Source organism: Cucurbita moschata, unplaced genomic scaffold (assembly GCF_002738365.1).
Source record: "Cucurbita moschata cultivar Rifu unplaced genomic scaffold, Cmos_1.0 Cmo_Scf00008, whole genome shotgun sequence".
In the NCBI taxonomy this organism is placed as follows: Eukaryota; Viridiplantae; Streptophyta; class Magnoliopsida; order Cucurbitales; family Cucurbitaceae; genus Cucurbita; species Cucurbita moschata.
Window position 1 is genome coordinate 5,481,960 of NW_019268524.1, and position 19,059 is coordinate 5,501,018.

Here is a 19,059-nt window from a genome sequence, read left to right on the forward strand (position 1 = left end):
AAAAAAAAAAAAAAAACAAAACAAAAACAATACCTAACAAGTACAATGATCAAAATCTTCACCAGTAATGAATCTTCGACTTCCTTTCCGGAGGAAATTGATTAGCAACAAAGTTTGGTGAGAAGTTCAACGAGCTTCTCGTGATCGTTGATGTCAGGATTCTCAGAAGAAGAAGAAGAAAATCAGAACCGGATTAGTAAATGCTCCTTCGACGTGGGGGAAGTTTGAGAGAGAGAGAGAGAGATGAAGAATTTAATGAAAGCTTCAATTGTAACGTTTTGGAGTGTCTATATAAGTCCATTCATAAACAAAAGTGACTAAAATTCTGCATTTTTTTTTCTAAAATAAAATCTTTCATTATAAGAAAAAAAAACATTTTTTAATATATTTTTATCTTTAAAAATTAATAAAAATACCTCTAATTTTGTATTTTATTTAAAAAAATATTTTTAAAATTTAAATTTCTTAATAATAATTTTTAAACATTTAAAAAAATTTCAAAATATTTTTACCATTAATTTTGGATTGAAACCATAATTTATTTTTAATGCCATTATAAACGTATTTATTATTAAAAAAATGAAAAAAAATCATTTAAAAAAATAAAAATACCAAACACTTTAAAATATATATATATATTAAAAACAAATATAACCCAAAACGGAAACAAAAAAATTTTGAAATTTGAAAAAGATTCTGAGATGACGGCCGTTGATTAACGGCAGGAAGGAGGCTTAAAGCCGGACGTCAATAAACGAAGCACCGTCAGAAGCCCCATACCAGACAACATTAATAAATTATCATTAAATAACTTGGTGTTTTCGAGTTTTGACTTGAAAACGGTTATTCCACGTCGGATAATATGAGACAAATGTAATTACGACACGTGTACAACTTCCTCCCACGTCGGAACTACTTAATAGAAGTATGAGTGGATTACGGGTTTTATACGCTACATTACTCACACAAATAGTACGAATGGTCCTTCCGGGTTTTCGTAATTATTATGATTCAAACTGCCGGTTTATCTTTTTTTCCTTTTTATATTGAATTGACCGTGACCATCGGAATCAATGCGGGCATTGCGATTTGTCGGTGACCCCACAGCCCTGTAATTTTAGCATAAAATAAAATTCGTACCGTTGTATGTTCTTAATTTTAATATTAAGTTAATACAAAATATTCCTAAATTAAGTAATTTCATTTTTTTTTTTCTTTTTTGAAAATAATATCATCAATATCTCTAATTAATATATCTACGGAGTCATCTTATTTAAGCCACCAATATGTCGCTATTAAGTACTTTGCTTAGAGCAATTATGTAACGACCCAGATCCACCGCTAGTAGATATTATCCTTTTGGCTTTTCCTTTTGAGTTTCCCCTCAAGGCTTTAAAACACATCTTTAGAGCAAGATTTCCACTCCCTTATAAAAGGGTGTTTTGTTATCCTTCCCGACTAACGTGGGACATCATAAATTAGGTGTTGGATGACCATACCTAAACCCTAAAACCCTAAAACCCTAAACCCTAGACTATATTGAACCCTAAACCATCGGATACTTTTGTGTTTAGTTTTACTTAAAAATGTCGATTTGATGATAACTCAAACAGTTAACACATATGCCATCGACCAGAATGTCAAATATTCAAAATCATCCACCCGTGCTGACTCAAATAAAAAGGTTATAGTCAAAAAGACTTCAAACCAATAGAAACCCGATCATTTCTCAGCTACGTTCTAAGTTAAATGAAGAAAAAAAAAAAGTTAAAAGTGTAAAGGGGAAGAGGGGAACTATGAACGTTGGATCCTCCAAACTCAAATGATTATGGAGGCAAACTTTTGGCCATGCGCCCTTCTTTTTTACATTATGTGCCCCATTTATTTAACCCCATTATTATTATTATTATTATTATTATTATTATTATTTATTTTAGTTAAAAACCTTTTTATTAGATTTTGTGCTTCAAAAACCAAACAAAATCACTAATCTATATATTCTTTGCATTTCCATATATTTAGTTGGGAGTGAAATTCCACTTTTGCCCCTGTTTGTTAAAGGGTTCATTAAATTGTATCAAAATAAATTTTATTTCACTTAATTGATTTTGTTTTTATTTTTTATTTTTGGTTAAAATTTAGCATATTTAATATTTTTTATTTTTCAAGTATGCTAAATTAATAAAATAATATTTTAAATCATATCGTTCTTGTATATAATTTTGTAAATATTTGCGGTGAATCAAATTTTGGAAGATAATAGATATTTTATTAAGTTGATTTTTCATTTCAATCATTTACAAAAACATAATAGAAAGTTTAATGATGAGATTTTAAAATATATGTAACATTAATTTTTCATTTCATCCTATAATATTTAAAATTTACGTAGGTTGCTTTTTATTAATTCGTTGACTCGTTTTTCAACAGGCACGTGGTGCTTAGATATAGATAGTCTGTATCTTCACTGACATGTCTTTTTCACTTGGTCTCTCTTCAAAACAATGGTCAAATCGTTACTTCTTCTGTAGAGAAGAAAAACGAGGTTGTCAATAGGTTGAAGACACGTGGGCGCATGTGCTTCATGTGCACGTGGAGGTGCAAGTAGCCAAGGAGCTAGACGTGTGGGTCAGCGCAAGCACAAGTGTGGCCATGCGGAGACTTATTTCTAGTTACTGTTCATTGTATTCGACTTCTTTTGACCTATCCTATCAAAATTGGTCTATAATAACTTTGAAAATTATTAAATACATGTCCAATTCTTTTGGCAAGGGGTGAGTAAAACAATAATAAATTATTTACGGCTTTAATTTGGTACCATAGATAGGTTTGGTCAACACAAGAGCGAATATTTTTTTAATGGTATGAAATTTGGGGTAGATGTTTTTTTTTTTTTTTCACAGCTCATACCAGTTTTTAATGGTGAGAAATATAAGTGGTGGAGCATCAAATGAAGTCGTTGCTTAGATCGCAAAAGCTATGAGACGTGATGGAGTATAGGTTTGTAGATGTATTTGAACCCACAACAAAAGAAAAGGTTGAGAGAAACCAAGAAAAGAAAACGTCAAACTTTGTTCATTGGTTAGCAAGCAATTCATGAGACTATCTTGTCAAGAATTGTAGCAGCAACTACATTAAAGCAAAATTCAAAGACCATAACAGTCAAATTGTTATCTGTGAGACATGATTTTGAAACTTTTCTCATGACGAATAGTGAATCAATTGCTGATTTTTTGTCCGACAATAGTTAGCCAAATGCGTGGCTATGGAGAGCAAATTTCATATGAAACCATTGTTGCAAAGGTATTGGAAAGCTTAACTCCAAAATTTGATCATATGATGAACTCATGGGCTCGCTTCAATCTCATGAGTCAAGAATCAATAGATCATAAAAAAAAAAAAAAAATGACTCAATTAGCTTAGGTGAAGAATGCATTTATGACAAGCAAACTAGGAAGTCTTTTCTTATTGTTTCAAATTGTCTAGAATTGATTCACGTTGATTTATGTCGACCAACGCAAACTAAATCCTTCGTAAGGAGAATTTATTTTTTACTATTTACTGACGACTATAGTCCCATGAGCTGAGGTTTACTTTCAACAACACAAGTCAAAAGCTTTTGTAAAATTCAAAAATTTTAAAGCTACGGTAGAGAACCAAAATGGCTGCCACAATGTGTAAAACAGTCTGAGGTCCCATGAGCAAACTCAATGTAATGTAAACATGCCTTAAGAGGGGTGAGGGACCACATGTGTAGATCGAGTAGCTGACACGCATGCGAGGGCGCTCCTCCAGATGTTGGTTGTATGGGGTCGCTAGTTAACCTTGCACAAATGTGTTCAAATCAAATGTCATATTGTCTTATGAGATATAATGAGGCCATGACTCAACCCATGATACATGATGTTCACCGTTGTGGCTATGCAAGCTCACTAAAACGTATGATAACAGAAAAGTTGGCTCATCCAAGATGAAATTCACCATCTAGGAATTTGCCGTGCTAGAACCAACCTAGTGAACAACTTCCAGACCTCGATAGGGTCTATGAAATATAAGAGAATTGTTCAGAACGTCAAAGCCTTCCTAGAATTTGAACAATTATTTTTTAATTATTATTATGAAGATTAAAAGATATTTGTAACGTTATTAAAGATAAGTTATAACTTGCGGATGTTTGATATTTCTAATTTATAAAATTTTAACTATAATTTTTTAAATAATTAAAAAAATAATCTAAAAATTAAAAATAGATTAAAAAAACAACTTGAAGAACCATTTATTGGGAAAAGCAAAATTTTCCTTTTTAAAAAAGTAATTACAGAATATTATGATACAGAAATCAATGGCAATCAATCTCCTAAAAAAGCGGTGGGCCCACAGCCGAGTCAGTGCCACGCTGGAATCGTAATTTATGCCAAGTTTTTCCACAGCACCGCCGTACGACAGCGTTACCGCCCGACCGCACTACCATACATTGTTTTGGCTTATGTTATATTGTTCACTTTATTATTACACTTTCCTCAAAATTTTATACATTAATTAATTAATTATTATTATTTAATTAATTGAGTCAACAGCTTTCAAGGATGATGTAAGATCTACAATATTATTAAAAATATAAAAACAATTCTTTATTAAAAAAAAAAAAACCATACAATAAATTAAAAGTATGTTCGGGAGTTCCAAAAGAAGAAGCGTAATTTTTGTTCTTAAATATTTATCTAATTAATTAACAACAGTAACTTATTTCATGATATTATTTTTTTAAAATTTTTAATAGAGATATTCATATGATTCGATAATCAGATCAATATAGACTAATCAAACCCAAACAATAAAAATTTGGGTTGAATTAGATTTTTCGATTCAGTTGCTCTGACATTTTTTTTTGTTAGGTCAACTCAATCCAATCCTATCATACTGAGAATATATCATATTTGTAACCGATATTAATAATGTAGTGTGACTTATAAATATTTGATATTTGAATTTTATAAGATTTTAGTTATATCGTAACACGTATTATGAATAAATATGATTTTTGAATCATTAAAAAAATTAATCCACAACCCAATTCAACCGAATTAGTTTTGTATTGGGTTGGGTTGAGTTGTGAATTGTATTAGGGTTGCTCGAGTCACAAACCTAACCCAACTTGAAAATAGAGGGCTAGGTTGAGTTGGCTTAGCTTATGAACTCTATTTAGATGGTCGAGTTATCCATCTAAAATTTTGAATTGGTTCAAAAGATTTATTGAATTCCCAATACTAAAGATTTTAATATAAAATATATTTTTTTTAAAAATAATGTAAAAAAAAAAAAAATTAGACAAGAACGACAGCTATATTACAATAGCTCGATAATTTAAGAATAAATATGGTGTCACTATAAATTTTTGTCGAAAATATTAATAATATTTTTAATAAAAACGGGAAGCACCGGATTCGGGCCCACCAAATGGAATCGGATACAAGGTCTCCGTCTCCTCTATCTCCGGCACCACTATATATATACCGCCAATCCAAACGTCTGTATCAGAGCCAAGAACCTTCATTTTCTTTCTCTCTCCACTTTCTCTCTCTCTCTCTCCCCTTCTTCCTCCTTTGTTTCTCACTTTCTAAGCAATTTCACGTCGGTGCGTTCGGACTCAACTGCATTTGGTTTTTTTGCTTTACTTTCCTGATTAATTTGACTGAATCTTTGAATCTCAGTTTTTGTTTCTTTAATCCATTATAGTATTAAATAATATTTCTTTTTTTCTTTTTTAAGAAAGGAATTTGCATACGTTACCTGATCGCCGCGGGATTTCGATTGGATCTGCTGCGTAATCGTACTGGTATGTAGCGCGCTACTTTGAAGCTTTTTTTATTTTTTTATTGCTTGCTGTGTTTTGTTTATTTATGATCTCGATTCGTTCGTTTTCTTTTGCGGATTGGTGGATAGAGGTCGGTTAATGCGGATTTCTCCACTTTCTGTTGATTTCACTGTCGAGGAATCTGAATCTGTTTTTTGTGTGTGTTTGTTGTAATTGCTGTACTGCGGTTCTGTTGATCTGTGTTGTTTAGGACTGTAATTCTGCTGCTGTACGGATGCGAAATGTGATTGAGGTTGGATTTTATGTCAATTGTGTGAATCGGATGCTGTTTGTGTATGGTGTTTTGTTTGGTTGGACTTCGTTAATATATCATATGGTACAGAGCTTATGCTGGCTGTTAAGTGTTCAATAGAAGTAGTTTGTTAAGTTGCAGGCGGCTCTAAATTTACTGAAACGGTTAAATAAAAGCCTCTGTGATCAATTTTTAACGCTTCTTATTTTCCTTATGGTAATAAGGAAAACAATTGTACATAAGTTTTCAATGAAATTGATGAGAGTAGAAAATACCCAGTTAATGCAGGTGGTGTGGATCTATGAAATAATGGGGATAATATAGTGTTGTGGTGTTTAGATCTCTTGAGGCCATTTATGCTAAGATTGATTTTATTATGTTTTTGGCTCTTAAGACTATGTCATGCAGAGGGGAGGTTTTTTTGGTCTGTATGTGCTTATCTTGTTGGCTGTAAAGGAAATGATTTGTGAATGGCTTCATGCTGTTGAAGATATGCTAAATGGTTTTCCTCTTTAAATCAGGAACACTGATTGCTAGTTAAGATCCTGGGCATGGGCTCTGCTTCAGTTGCTGATTTACTAGAGGCCTCATCAGGCGTGCATTTTTCTGGGCTTTATATCGATAGTTTGAAGCAACAAAATGGACATACGAAGAGCTTGATGTCAGGAACTGAAAATTTTCAAAAACAACCTTTTGTCATAGGCAAGTATTTCATGCATTACCTACTTGATTTTATTTTCTTGGAGTAGATGAAAGTTGCATGATGACGTTTATGTAAGAAGAAAGTGACGTTTGTCCTAAATTTCTTTAGATGGAAACTGCGATGATGCGTAATATTGTAATGCATGGTTATCAGTCTGCATCAAAATAGTTGACAAAAGTGACTTTAATCTTGGCCTTTTTTGAAGTGACTTCAATCATTTCACGCTTTATAGCTAAATTACATGATATGTAAACAAATTTTATTCTTCTTCATTCTCTTTTTTTTTTTTTTTTCTTTCACCTTTTCCCGTTATTAACTGATTGATAAAACTCAAAATGGCGTCGAAGGTCTGGTAAAACAAATCAAGTCACCTTTATTATTATTATTATAATTTTCTTATGTTGTTGGTGGGTGGGTGTGGCAGTCAGTTCTAGAAGATTTCCAGTCTTCTATTTTATTATAATTTAATTTAGTATCATTTTATGACATTCTTTGTGTATTCCCTAACTTTGTGTTTTCCGAACACACTCAAACTAATGGGTCTCTTTTATCTTCTATGTGTATGGCTCACAAATCTTCTTTATTTTTGAAGGGGTTGCGGGTGGTGCGACCTCTGGAAAGACAACCGTTTGTGATATGATCATTCATCAACTTCATGACCAGCGAGTCGTACTTGTAAACCAGGTAGCTTTTCTCGAAGCAAATTTCATTTACTGGTGATAATCATTTGAAGTATTATGTTTGATTAACTTTAACTTGAAACACTGAGCCACTAAACAGGAGATTTGAGAACATCAACTGCTTGGAATTAATCTGAATTCTCACGACCCTCCTCTATATATAAGTGCCTTATTTATAGATTTTTAAAACTTAATCTACCTCCACCTTTTGCCACTCCGGTTCTTTGGAGCATGGAAGAGAATCACAAGTGAGGATTTAAATCTGATGAGCTTCTGACACTGATATTGATATTATATGCTGGTCTCATAGGATTCCTTCTATCATTATTTAACTTCAGAGGAACTTGCACAAGTCCATGAATACAACTTTGACCATCCTAGTAAGTTTAATTTAATGTTTCAGTTAATAATTCATATCTTAGAATAATCGAATAATTCCTTTTGTATTTCACCATTGAATAGTTCCAAGTATATCTTGATGCTAATATTTCTCTGATGGCATATTCTTCATTGGAAATTACTAAATGTTTGTTTAACCATTTTGCATCTTCCTTGTCGGTCATCTATTTTCCGCAATTCCTATGACTGCCCTCTCTATACTTCCATGTTATTCTTTTGGTTCCTGTTCTGATTTGCTAGTGTTCTGGTCAATTTCTATGAGTAAGAGAATAATCTAATAGATTGAATTTATCCTTTTGGCATGTGATGAAATCTATTAGGTTGTGGTAACTGGTTATTCCCGTCAACATTTTGGGCTAATAAAGGCTCCAATTTATGCTTAGAAATACAGATTTACAAATTCATAAAAATTTTGAACTTTCTAGTTGCATTAATATGACAGTTGTGAATCATATAGTTGATGCAATATTTCGAGATACTTATAGGTTTTACCCTTTGAAAAGCTTGAATATTATTGTTTTCTAAGTTGTACTCTTAATTGGAGGATCTAATTATTAATGGTTAATTATAGGCATGTCATCTTAATAATAGTCTGAAGGACCATCTATTGGTGAGGTTATATATACTGCATGAGTTTGGTATATATTGTAGTTGTGTTCTGGGTTGGTGTGGGAAAAATTGATGGAATGCTTCTTTCTGATGTAAAATTTCTTGTATCAGATGCATTTGACACAGAGGAACTTTTAAGTTCGATGGAGAAATTGAGGCATGGGGAGTCTGTAGATATTCCAAAATATGACTTCAAGAGTTACAAAAATAACGTTTTTCCACCAAGAAGGGTATGTCAATTAGAATTTTCAGTATGACTTCTAGATTTTTTACATTCTATGTGGAGCATAGGAATTAGCCATACTGAAAATTCTCTTTCTAGATTCTGATGTGACATTACTTTCATGCAAATAGATTCTCAAGGTGCCGTGATGTATCTTTAGGATACTAAGACATGACTGTACAATGAATTTGATTCTGCTCTTCTACTCTGTTCGGGTTTTGATAACTTGAGTTTGATCTGGGAGGTAAAGTACATGAAATTTTGTAGTAAAGAGACCTATTTAACGGGTAAAAGTTATAATCGATGAATGCTTGAATGGGATAGTTTACACCTCTAAAAGATTGATTGTTTTTATATAAGCTTTATTTAATTTATTGAAAAATGAAAACCAAGGTGTCATCGGTATATGATTTATGATGGGGAGGGAGGTGTTTGATTTCATGGAAGATTTTCTATTTCACCTTCATTACATTGTCTAGTTAATATCTTATTGTGGTACTCACAAATAAATCCAGCATAGATTCATGGCATCATTATTTCCTTTTTAATTTTTTGTTCTACAGACAATAACTGTCTAATTCTCATTTGCAGGTTAACCCTGCAGATGTTATCATTTTGGAAGGAATTCTCGTTTTCCATGACCCTCGTGTTCGAGAACTGATGAATATGAAGATATTTGTTGATACAGGTCTTTATGCTATGTCCTTACTTTTCAAATGTACTGTTTCTATTTTTCCATGAAATGAAATTTATTAGCTTATGGGACTTTCTGGATCTGAAAATAAAGTCGTAGAGGTCCCTTGTCATTGTCTCTACTTGTGAATGGTCTTGATATTATTCTAGGTTATAAAATTATTAACTCTTGCAACTATCCGATTTGAAAATGAAGCCATTTATTCTCTCTATGACTGTTCTTATCCTTTGTGGTCTGTGTTTGAGTGGAGGTGGTAGGTGAGATAAAAATATCTCCATTCTCATTAACATTGAGGTGATAAGGCTTCACTTAGTTTGTGGTTTGAGAAAGGTTTTCTAATATGTTAAGCTGCTTCAAATACAATGATTACAAAGAAGATGCATCGGGAAGGTTTATGGAAATTGTGACAATAGTTTTCAGATTCAATTCCAGAAAATGGAGGTTCTTTGTTTTCAAATTTTATTTTCTTTCTTTTAGTTATTGTTTCTGTTTCTTTAACTAAATGAATTCGATAAAATAAAGTTACCTAGAATAATAGATAAATTCTTTGTGGATATAATTTAAAATTTTGAAGTTTACAAATAGATCTAACTAAATGGATAGTACAGAAATTAACCAACTATTAAACTTTCTTCATTTAAATGTCTTAAATTTTTCAGAGAACTACGGGTGCAAGTAAAATCATTATATTTTTCAAGAATTTAAAGAATTTTTCTACCCAACATATTTCTGAATTTTAAAAGGTTTTCAAATGCTTCAGCTTCCTTTCAATTATTTTCAATACCTCTTTTTTGTTCAATAAACCAGACATTTTTCTATGGCGCATTCAAAATTTGGGTAAACGTTTAACCTACTAAGTTGAATAATTGCTTCACATTTTAAACTTTTCAGTGCAGATGCTGATGTTCGTTTAGCGAGAAGGATTAAGCGTGATACTGTGGATAAGGCTAGAGACATAGCTGCAGTACTCGATCAGGTTAGTTACCATCAAATATTCACTGATGTTTAGTATTATGCTATGTTTATCCCAATTATATTCTTTCCGCACATTTTACTTTCAGTACAACGTGATTTTGTAAATGAATCTTTTTAAAACCTTTAGTTGTTTTTCAATCATGTTTTTCTCCCTTTTTTTCCTTTTTTTTTTTAATTTTATTTATATATATAATAATAATGTTTAAGCTTCTTGTTGATGCAGTATTCAAAATTTGTAAAGCCTGCATTTGATGACTTCATACTTCCAACAAAGAAGTACGCTGATATCATCATCCCCAGAGGGGGTGACAATCATGTTGCCATTGATTTGATTGTACAACATATTCGCACGAAGCTTGGTCAGCATGATCTTTGTAAAATATACCCTAATTTATATGTTATCCAGTCTACCTTCCAGGTATATAGACTTGTCTACTGTGTGTTTTGCTATTTACCTGAAGAATGCAAAACATAATTTTAGTCTTTTTTAGCTTCGTTGATTAGTTTTTGTTGGGGATTATTACTGGTTCTTTTTCTTTTCTTCCAGATACGAGGCATGCATACATTAATACGAGATGCTAAAACCACAAAGCATGATTTTGTGTTTTATGCCGACCGGTTGATTCGTCTGGTAAGTTTTGTGCCTGTAGAAACCTTTATTCTATCAGTGTTTAACTTTTCTAATAGAAACTGTCCAAGAAGTTTCTGTTTGTTTTTTTTTTCTTGTCATGACTTCCTGACCCTTTATGTAGGTTGTTGAACATGGTCTGGGACATTTACCATTTACAGAGAAGCAGGTGACAACTCCAACTGGTAAGCCAGTTAACATGTTTTGCCAATGTATTTATGCATTATGGCTTATGGTGTAAAATGTTCATTTATCAATCAGTTGAAGGCTGAGTATCTATGCATTTAGTTGCTGTCCTTTTTTGCACATATTTTTGAACTGTATGCTTTTTCTGTCAAATTTAAATGCCTTTTGATTTTTTTTAAAAACAATCAAGTCTAGCTTCATTCTTATCTTTTAGTACAGTCATGGTTTTCTTCTCTGCATGAACGTTGGTATTTGGGTAGGGACAACGAATTATATTTTGTTAAATGAATTTGACAACTCATCCGTCCATATAAATAACCAAATCCTTGCTTGCTTTACCTAGAAATCATAATCGATTGATCTGCATGCAGATATTCCTATGTTGTAACTTTCTCACTAAGATATGCATTGAGCACAATGATGATGCAGCATGCTTAATAGTAACTCAACTGTCTTCATTTGGGTTTGTTCTCTTTTTGAGATGTGATGTTATCCATTTTATTTATATACATACATTGTGGAATAAGTTCATTGTCGCTAAAACTTGAAAGTTTTTGGTGTGGACACAGGATCTGTGTACAGTGGTGTTGATTTCTGCAAGAGGTTATGTGGTGTATCTGTCATCAGGAGGTTAGACGTAAATCCCAATTCTTTTTGAAGATTAGACGTTTTTCTTCTATTATTTGCGTACCAAAATTGTTTGTTTCAGTACTCCAAAGAGTTGTCTCTAATCTGTGTAGATATTGCGTTTTTATCTTGATCCTTATAAGTTACATTGTTGAGTACTTTAAACTGATTTCAGTGGTGAGAGTATGGAAAATGCTCTGCGGGCATGTTGTAAAGGCATCAAAATTGGAAAGATTCTCATTCATAGGGAAGGCGACAATGGTCAACAGGTATGCTCTCGTTTTCGCGTCTTCTTTGGTTTTGTTCCCAAGTGCATGCATATATTGACAGGTTTTGACGTCGTATGCTTTGTGCAGTTAATTTATGAAAAACTACCCTCTGATATCTCCAATAGACATGTATTACTATTGGATCCCATCCTAGGCACAGGTTAGCTGTTCTGTGATATTGACTCATACTCTATAAATTGTCAAATATATGATGTTTAAGCTTTGTCATGGCCATTGGTTACTTTCATGTGATCAGTGACATGAATTGGCTGGTTGTGAGTAGGTCTGATTGTCTCGACGTTTCTTCAGGGTATTCAGCGGTGCAAGCTATTTCTTTGCTCATACGCAAGGGTGTTCCAGAGCCTAATATTATATTTCTCAATCTCATATCAGTAAGTTTACGAAGTGTTCGTGAAGTTCATTTCTACAGAAGAGCATATTTTCTCTATTTTTTTCTTATTGAATTGTCCCTTTTTTCCTCACTCTAGGCACCTCAAGGCGTACATGTGGTATGCAAACGTTTTCCAAGAATAAAGATAGTGACCTCTGAAATAGAGATTGGTCTGAATGAAGATTTTCGTGTGGTGCCCGGTATGGGTGAGTTTGGGGACCGATATTTCGGAACCGACGATGATGAAGAAGTGAGGCCTCTCCACAGTAATCGTTCTCTCAAGTAATAACACTCCCACGACACACCCGAATCATACCCAGTCGTTAATCGTGGAGAGATGATCTTACCTCAAAATAATGTGGTTATTATATGAATGCGCTTCACGAGGTGTTTAGAAAGAAAAAATTTTGACTCATAAGTGCCTTATATATGGAAACAAACGCCGCCCCCTTATTATATTATTGTCATTATTACGATTACTATTCTTCTTATTCTTCGGCTGTGTAGTTGCCTTTTGATATATTATGCATGCCTTAGCAGTATATTTACCTAGAGAGAGACGTTTACTACATAGACTATTTTTTAGAGCGATGTGGCTGATTGTTTTATACCGTTAGATATTATTTTAGATATTATTTTGAATGATTATTAGGGGCACACATATTTTTGTGTTGGATGTTATGAGTAGGTACATCAGTATGGCCTCTTCGCTCAAAGAGACAAAAAGATGAAGGAAGAGTATGGGTATGGAGAGAGTTAAAATCCAAAAAACAACTTTGTTTAGAAGTGCGGCTGAAGGAAGAAATAGATGAGGACCATCGAAAGGATACAAACCAACAGGATTTTTGAGTATTGTTCCAAGTATGGGAGATGGATAATCGAGGGGATGAGTTGCCACTTGCCACTTGCCACTTGCCACTTGTCTTGGAAAGCCATCACTCATTCTTCTATCCAACCTCGATAACCCCCTTTAGGCTAACTTTGTGACACGTGTCCATGTACTTGCATGGGGTCTGATTCTGCCACTATATTCCATGAACAAAGCTTATCTATATAGATTGAAGCCTTCTTCTTCTCAGATTCAGAACCTTCCCCCCTCCACCTTTAACCATGTCTGCCTTTGTTGGAAAGTATGCAGGTACCTCTCTCTCCCTCTCCCTCTCCCTTTCTCTCTCTATATGTATATAGTGTTGTGATGTGTTCTAAAAAGTTCCCATGTTTATTTTTGTGCAGAGGAGCTGATTAAGAATGCCAAGTACATTGCATCACCAGGGAAGGGCATATTAGCAGCTGATGAGAGCACTGGCACAATTGGAAAGCGGCTGGCAAGCATAAGCGTTGAGAACGTGGAGTCCAACCGCCAAGCCCTTCGTGAGCTTCTCTTTACCTCTCCCAATGCTCTCTCTTATCTCTCAGGTGTAATCCTCTTCGAAGAGACTCTTTACCAAAAGACATCAGATGGGAAGCCGTTCGTGGAAGTTCTTCAAGAGAACAATGTAATTCCAGGCATCAAAGTGGACAAGGGCACTGTCGAGTTGGCTGGCACCAACGGCGAGACCACAACCCAAGGCTTTGACTCCCTTGGGGCTCGGTGCCAACAATTCTACAAAGCCGGCGCTCGCTTTGCCAAGTGGCGTGCTGTTCTCAAGATTGGTGCTTCTGAGCCCTCTGAGTTGTCTATACAACAGAACGCTCAGGGCTTGGCTCGCTATGCCATTATCTGTCAGGAGAATGGGTTGGTTCCTATTGTAGAGCCTGAAATCCTCACTGATGGTACTCATGATATCAAGAAGTGTGCCGCTGCTACTGAGATTGTGCTGGCTGCGGTTTACAAGGCTCTGAGTGACCACCATGTGCTTCTTGAAGGGACCCTCCTCAAGCCCAATATGGTCACCCCTGGCTCCGCTAGCCCAAAGGTCATAATACTTCTCTCTACCTTGTTCATCTTGAATATTCAAACACACTTATATCTTGAATTAAAGATGATGATGTTATGCAAAAATAGGTAGCTCCAGAGGTAGTGGCAGAATACACAGTAGCTGCACTTCTTCGGACCGTCCCAGCCGCCGTCCCGGGGATCGTGTTCCTGTCGGGAGGACAAAGCGAAGAAGAGGCCACACTGAACCTCAATGCCATTAACAAATTGCAAGTGTTGAAGCCATGGACCCTTTCCTTCTCATTTGGGCGAGCACTGCAGCAAAGTACGCTGAAGATATGGAGTGGGAAGAAGGAGAACGTTGGGAAAGCTCAAGAAGCGTTCTTGGTTAGGTGCAAGGCGAACTCGGAGGCCACTCTGGGGAAGTACGGCGGTGGGAGCGGCAACGGGTTGGCCTCGGAGAGCCTGTACGAAGCTGGGTACAAATACTAAAGTAACTTTAACTGTGTGTACAATAATATACTGCCCCTGCCCACCCCTGCTGGATCTTCTTCTTCTTCGTCTTCTTCCCTGTTTGTGAATGCATACATCTCACAAAGCTCTGTACACCATCATATGTCTGTGCTTCCTAAGTCATTTGAAAGGCTATGCGTTACTATTTTGGTGGTGTGGTGTTACTTTTCTTATTCCAAGAACTGAGCTTTCAAGTTAATTCCATCACAAATTTTTCTGAGGATGAAACAAAATCAAAATTTCGGGAGATTTAACTAATCACTAACTACTTCATATCTAATAGAAGATACTAACAAAATATATATATATATATATATATTAATTGATTAGATTATCATCGTTAATCGGATAATCTAATCAATTTAAATAGAGGTACGAGAATTTTAAATTTTTTGTATTTTCATATTTATATTAGAAAACTTTTTTTTTATAATATTATGACTTTATTTCTTTTTTTAGAAAGACATTAATTAATTCGAATTTCTACATTTAAAAAATTAAAATTTTTATATATATAATTCAAAACTATTAATATTAGTTTATACATTTTGATATTAGTTTCTTATACTAATTTTTCTATGCACACACGCATTTATTTATATATATATATATAATATTAATATTTCACAAGGTAAAATAGCTCTATGTAAAAAAAAATAGAAATTTGATTAATTAATTAATTAATAGATATATGAGTACAAATACATACATCATTTAGTTATTTATTTATATATATATATATATATATATATATATATATATATATCTCTTTTTCGTCCAACCCAAAAACTCGTGCTACCAATTTTTAGGTTTCACTTAGTTTAATATTTTGTAAATATACGAGAGTAAACGAGGTTTACGAATATGATTATTCTTAAAATAAATAAAATAAAATATATTATAATTGAATAATTATATTAATATAAAATTTAAAGATTTTTTTTAAGAATAAAAGATTATTTTAAATAACGATTTATTTTCTTTTCTGTTGTCAAAAAAACAAAAAAATTCCTTTTATCTCCTTAAAAAGAATTTCTTCCTCCTATAAATTTTAATATTTATATTTCAGGTAAAAAAAAAAAAAAATCAAAATCAAAATCAAAATTGCAATAATCTGAAATAATTATATTATCTTAAAACTAATTTCCCCACCGATTTAAATGTCATCTCCAATTCTGATTCTCCAAAGACCCATCCCTTCTCGACTCCGTCAGTTGTGGCTCAGCGCTTCCAAAAATTTGGAAGCCATGTCGTCTTCTACGCTTCGATTGCTCACAACAGAATCCCCAATCGGTTCTAAATTCCCCAAAGCTTTAATCTCCTCTCAATCTCACAATTTCTGTTTTTTTCGATCCATTTCCTTCCAAAGGATTACCTCCAAATCGCCGTCGTCACTCTCCGTATCGGCCTCCGCCTCCTCCTCCAAGCCTCTGCAACCCGTGGAAGAACTCCCTCCTAAGCTTCAAGAAATAGTCAGGCTCTTTCAATCAGTTCAGGATTCGAGGGCCAAATATGAGCAGCTTCTGTTCTATGGCAAAAAGCTCGAACCCCTCGACCCCCAGTTCAAGAACAAGTCTAATAAGGTCGAGGGTTGCGTTTCTCAGGTCTGGGTTAGGGCTTATTTGGATTCGAATAAGAATGTTGTGTATGAGGCCGATTCGGACTCTGCTCTAACCAAGGGCCTCGCCGCTCTGCTCGTTCAAGGACTCTCTAATCGCCCTGTGGAGGAGGTTATTAGGGTTTCTCCTGATTTTGTTATTCTTCTTGGCCTTCAACAGAGCCTCACGCCTTCTAGAAATAATGGGTTTTTGAATATGTTGAAATTGATGCAGAGGAAGGCGCTTGGGTTACTTGTGGAATCAGAAAAAGGTAATGGCAGTGCGATTTCATCGTCGCAAATAGATGATGCTGTGGAAAAAGTAGAATCAGATTCCAAAACTGATGCTGAGAAACCAAATGAGGAATCGAAGTTGGGAGATAAAGGAAGTGATAACTCTAGTGTATTGGGAAGTAGAGGGAAGAGGATTAAGGAGAAACTGGAGAAAGACCTTAGTCCAGTGGAATTGAATGTGGAAGATATCTCGTACCAGCATGCAGGGCATGCTGGGGTAAGAGGCAGCGATGGAGAAACACACTTTAATTTGAAGGTTGTGTCAAAGGAGTTCGAAGGGAAAAGCTTAGTGAAAAGGCATAGGCTCATTTATAATCTGTTGCAAGAAGAGTTGCAGAGTGGACTGCACGCCTTGTCCATCTCGGCCAAGACACCTGATGAACTCTGAAGCCCCAATGGAGAAAGGTTCATCATCATAACTCACTTGAAACATGTTTTTCCTTCATTTATTTTCTGTATTCTATCTCTATTTCTATTTAGTGGATGAGGAAGAGGAACTTCTGTGATTTCTGAGGAGTGTTTATGTTATAGTTATTACAATTTGAGGCTTAGAAGTTGAAGTTTTGCTGTCATTGGTTCTGCAAACAATTCTTGTTCTATGATAGGAAAATAAGGAAAAAGGTAAAGAGAACGTTTTATAAGATGAGAATCATAACTCGTACTTCATTACATTCAGCTCCGTTCTCAACAAATTTTAGAATGAATTATTAAGCCTATCAAACAACTAGAATCATACGCCAAAGCAAAATTTTAAATCTCAACTTTGTAGCTCTTCAAATTCCTTCAAGAAAATGTAAAATTTCTGATTTTTTTTTAGAAGTTTCCAGTTTTTAGTTTAGCTCTTGAGGAATTGTCTTACAATTTTGGCTCTCAGCTACATTCTGGATCCAGTTTGATGTTTGAATATGAATTCTCCATGCTCTTTGTTCTATTGTGAAGTAAATAGTCTCTTATTCCTTCAGTTTTAGATTCAGGGAGATGCTTGATTTTAATGAACAGTTTAATAACCAAGATGATTCGGATTTGCTTGTATGCATTATTCTAAATGAAATTTATTGCCTTAACTTCTGTCAGTCAGCTTGCCTTTAAATCAACTATAGTCCATCTTGCCCTTTGTATTGGTGCATTCATAGTTTGAAGATAGAATGATCAGGATGTTATGATACTTATTATTTCAAGCCTTTCCTTATCTCATGCTTAGTTTTCTGTTCTAAATATTCATTAGAGAATGTGCTTAGTAGTGGAATCTTTGATTGGATTCATTGATAATAGATGATGGTATAGTGGAAGAATCAGTCGAGGGAACAGCTAAAAAGCTGAAAATCTAGACACTTTTATCTAGGTAGCCATAGGGCATATAAGATTCCCAGCAGCAAGTGTGGTAGAATTTCATAGTTATAAAAGAAAATAAGAAAAATTGTCAAAAAACAAAAAATAGTTCTTTTTGGCAGAGAATTCTCAAGGGAGATCTGGTTGATACTCCCACAGACCTTCCCCCTTTAGCCTTTCTCAGAGGCACAAATGGGTGTACTGTTTCTGAAGTCTATATACATTGGTTGATCCTACGTTTCACCTGTTATGCCAATTGTTAGTGAAGCACCTAAAAGGTACACATGGAAGCCATGTCTGATCTGAATTTCCTTGCATTAGAATCCAAAAAATGGTGTAAACAATGTCAAACAAGAAGAATGCTGTTGAACTGATATCTGTTCAGGCTCTTACATAGTTTTGCTTCTTCACCTCTTGGTCTTGCAACTCCAAGCAACTAAAACTCTGGTTGGTGGACTACTCATCACCAACTCGTATCGCCTAATCAACCAGTAGGAGTAATGGATGATACCCAGTGAAGCTCCAACTCTGAGAGTTCCTTTCATGTTATTGACAACTTTGCTGTTCTGTACATAAACACAACTCTCTACAATGGTATGATATTGTCCACTTTTAGCATAAACTTTTGTGACTTTGCTTTGGGCTTCCCCAAAAGGCTTCAAATCAATAGAGATAGTATTCCTTAACTATAAACCCATGATCATTTTCTAAATTAGCCGATGTGGGACTTTCATCCAACACCGGAATTCTCTGATGACTAAACCACATTGAATATCTGGAGAACAGGTTGTAACCTCCCTCTCTCTTCCTTTGGCTGAAAGGCTGGTTGTAACCTCTAATTTCATTTATAATTTCTCATTAATCAAATCCAAATCAAAATTTTCATCAACACTCGCATTTTTTATTGTATACAGGAATTTCAATATGTAACGAGAGAAAAAAAAAAAAAAAAAAAAAAA

The 19,059-nt window shown here is 34.3% G+C and overlaps 4 protein-coding genes across 8 annotated transcripts in view; 3 read left to right on the plus strand and 1 right to left on the minus strand.

The window, feature by feature from the left end:
* The window catches only part of LOC111446133 (kinesin-like protein KIN-14F), a 10,166-nt gene extending 9,916 nt beyond the window's left edge, over positions 1-250 (minus strand). The window contains exon 1 of one of the 2 annotated variants that reach the window (XM_023084804.1): positions 63-250. The gene's annotated coding sequence lies outside the window, so the exon portion shown is untranslated. Of the gene's footprint in view, positions 1-33 lie in introns of both variants that reach the window. The other variant, XM_023084805.1, reaches the window with a different exon arrangement.
* A 5,275-nt stretch (positions 251-5,525) lies between these two features.
* On the plus strand, positions 5,526-12,975 carry LOC111446287 (uridine kinase-like protein 3). 4 transcript variants are annotated; one of them, XM_023085031.1, is made up of 16 exons: positions 5,526-5,635; positions 5,770-5,836; positions 6,629-6,809; positions 7,403-7,494; positions 7,801-7,870; positions 8,610-8,728; positions 9,313-9,409; positions 10,312-10,391; positions 10,614-10,808; positions 10,938-11,021; positions 11,143-11,203; positions 11,774-11,834; positions 12,007-12,100; positions 12,188-12,260; positions 12,410-12,492; positions 12,589-12,975. In XM_023085031.1, the coding sequence occupies exons 3-16, from the start codon at positions 6,659-6,661 to the stop codon at positions 12,775-12,777; spliced, it is 1,449 nt and encodes a 482-aa protein (XP_022940799.1). In that variant the 5' UTR covers positions 5,526-5,635; positions 5,770-5,836; positions 6,629-6,658; the 3' UTR covers positions 12,778-12,975. The 4 variants fall into 4 exon arrangements, with proteins under 4 accessions (XP_022940799.1, XP_022940796.1, XP_022940797.1 ...); XM_023085028.1 differs by having other exon boundaries at positions 12,007-12,260; XM_023085029.1 differs by having other exon boundaries at positions 5,530-5,660; positions 12,007-12,260.
* A 154-nt stretch (positions 12,976-13,129) lies between these two features.
* LOC111446288 (fructose-bisphosphate aldolase, cytoplasmic isozyme 1) lies at positions 13,130-15,079 on the plus strand. The gene is made up of 3 exons (XM_023085033.1): positions 13,130-13,629; positions 13,725-14,407; positions 14,497-15,079. The coding sequence occupies exons 1-3, from the start codon at positions 13,602-13,604 to the stop codon at positions 14,857-14,859; spliced, it is 1,074 nt and encodes a 357-aa protein (XP_022940801.1). The 5' UTR covers positions 13,130-13,601; the 3' UTR covers positions 14,860-15,079.
* Positions 15,080-16,018: 939 nt separating this feature from the next.
* On the plus strand, positions 16,019-17,532 carry LOC111446705 (sufE-like protein 1, chloroplastic/mitochondrial). The gene has a single exon (XM_023085634.1). It carries the CDS (start codon positions 16,041-16,043, stop codon positions 17,157-17,159), a length of 1,119 nt encoding a protein of 372 aa, XP_022941402.1. The 5' UTR covers positions 16,019-16,040; the 3' UTR covers positions 17,160-17,532.
* Positions 17,533-19,059: the final 1,527 nt, after the last annotated feature.

Excerpts from the sequence above, each read along its gene's own strand:
- LOC111446287 (XM_023085028.1), top strand. The coding sequence starts at position 6,659 with ATGGGCTCTGCTTCAGTTGCTGATTTACTAGAGGCCTCATCAGGCGTG. Across the intron at positions 7,871-8,609 it reads ATACAACTTTGACCATCCTA|ATGCATTTGACACAGAGGAA; the intron begins GTAAGTTTAATT and ends TTCTTGTATCAG. Across the intron at positions 11,835-12,006 it reads GGTGTATCTGTCATCAGGAG|TGGTGAGAGTATGGAAAATG; the intron begins GTTAGACGTAAA and ends AACTGATTTCAG.
- LOC111446705 (XM_023085634.1), top strand. The coding sequence starts at position 16,041 with ATGTCATCTCCAATTCTGATTCTCCAAAGACCCATCCCTTCTCGACTC.
- LOC111446288 (XM_023085033.1), top strand. The coding sequence starts at position 13,602 with ATGTCTGCCTTTGTTGGAAAGTATGCAG. Across the intron at positions 13,630-13,724 it reads CTTTGTTGGAAAGTATGCAG|AGGAGCTGATTAAGAATGCC; the intron begins GTACCTCTCTCT and ends ATTTTTGTGCAG. Across the intron at positions 14,408-14,496 it reads CTGGCTCCGCTAGCCCAAAG|GTAGCTCCAGAGGTAGTGGC; the intron begins GTCATAATACTT and ends ATGCAAAAATAG.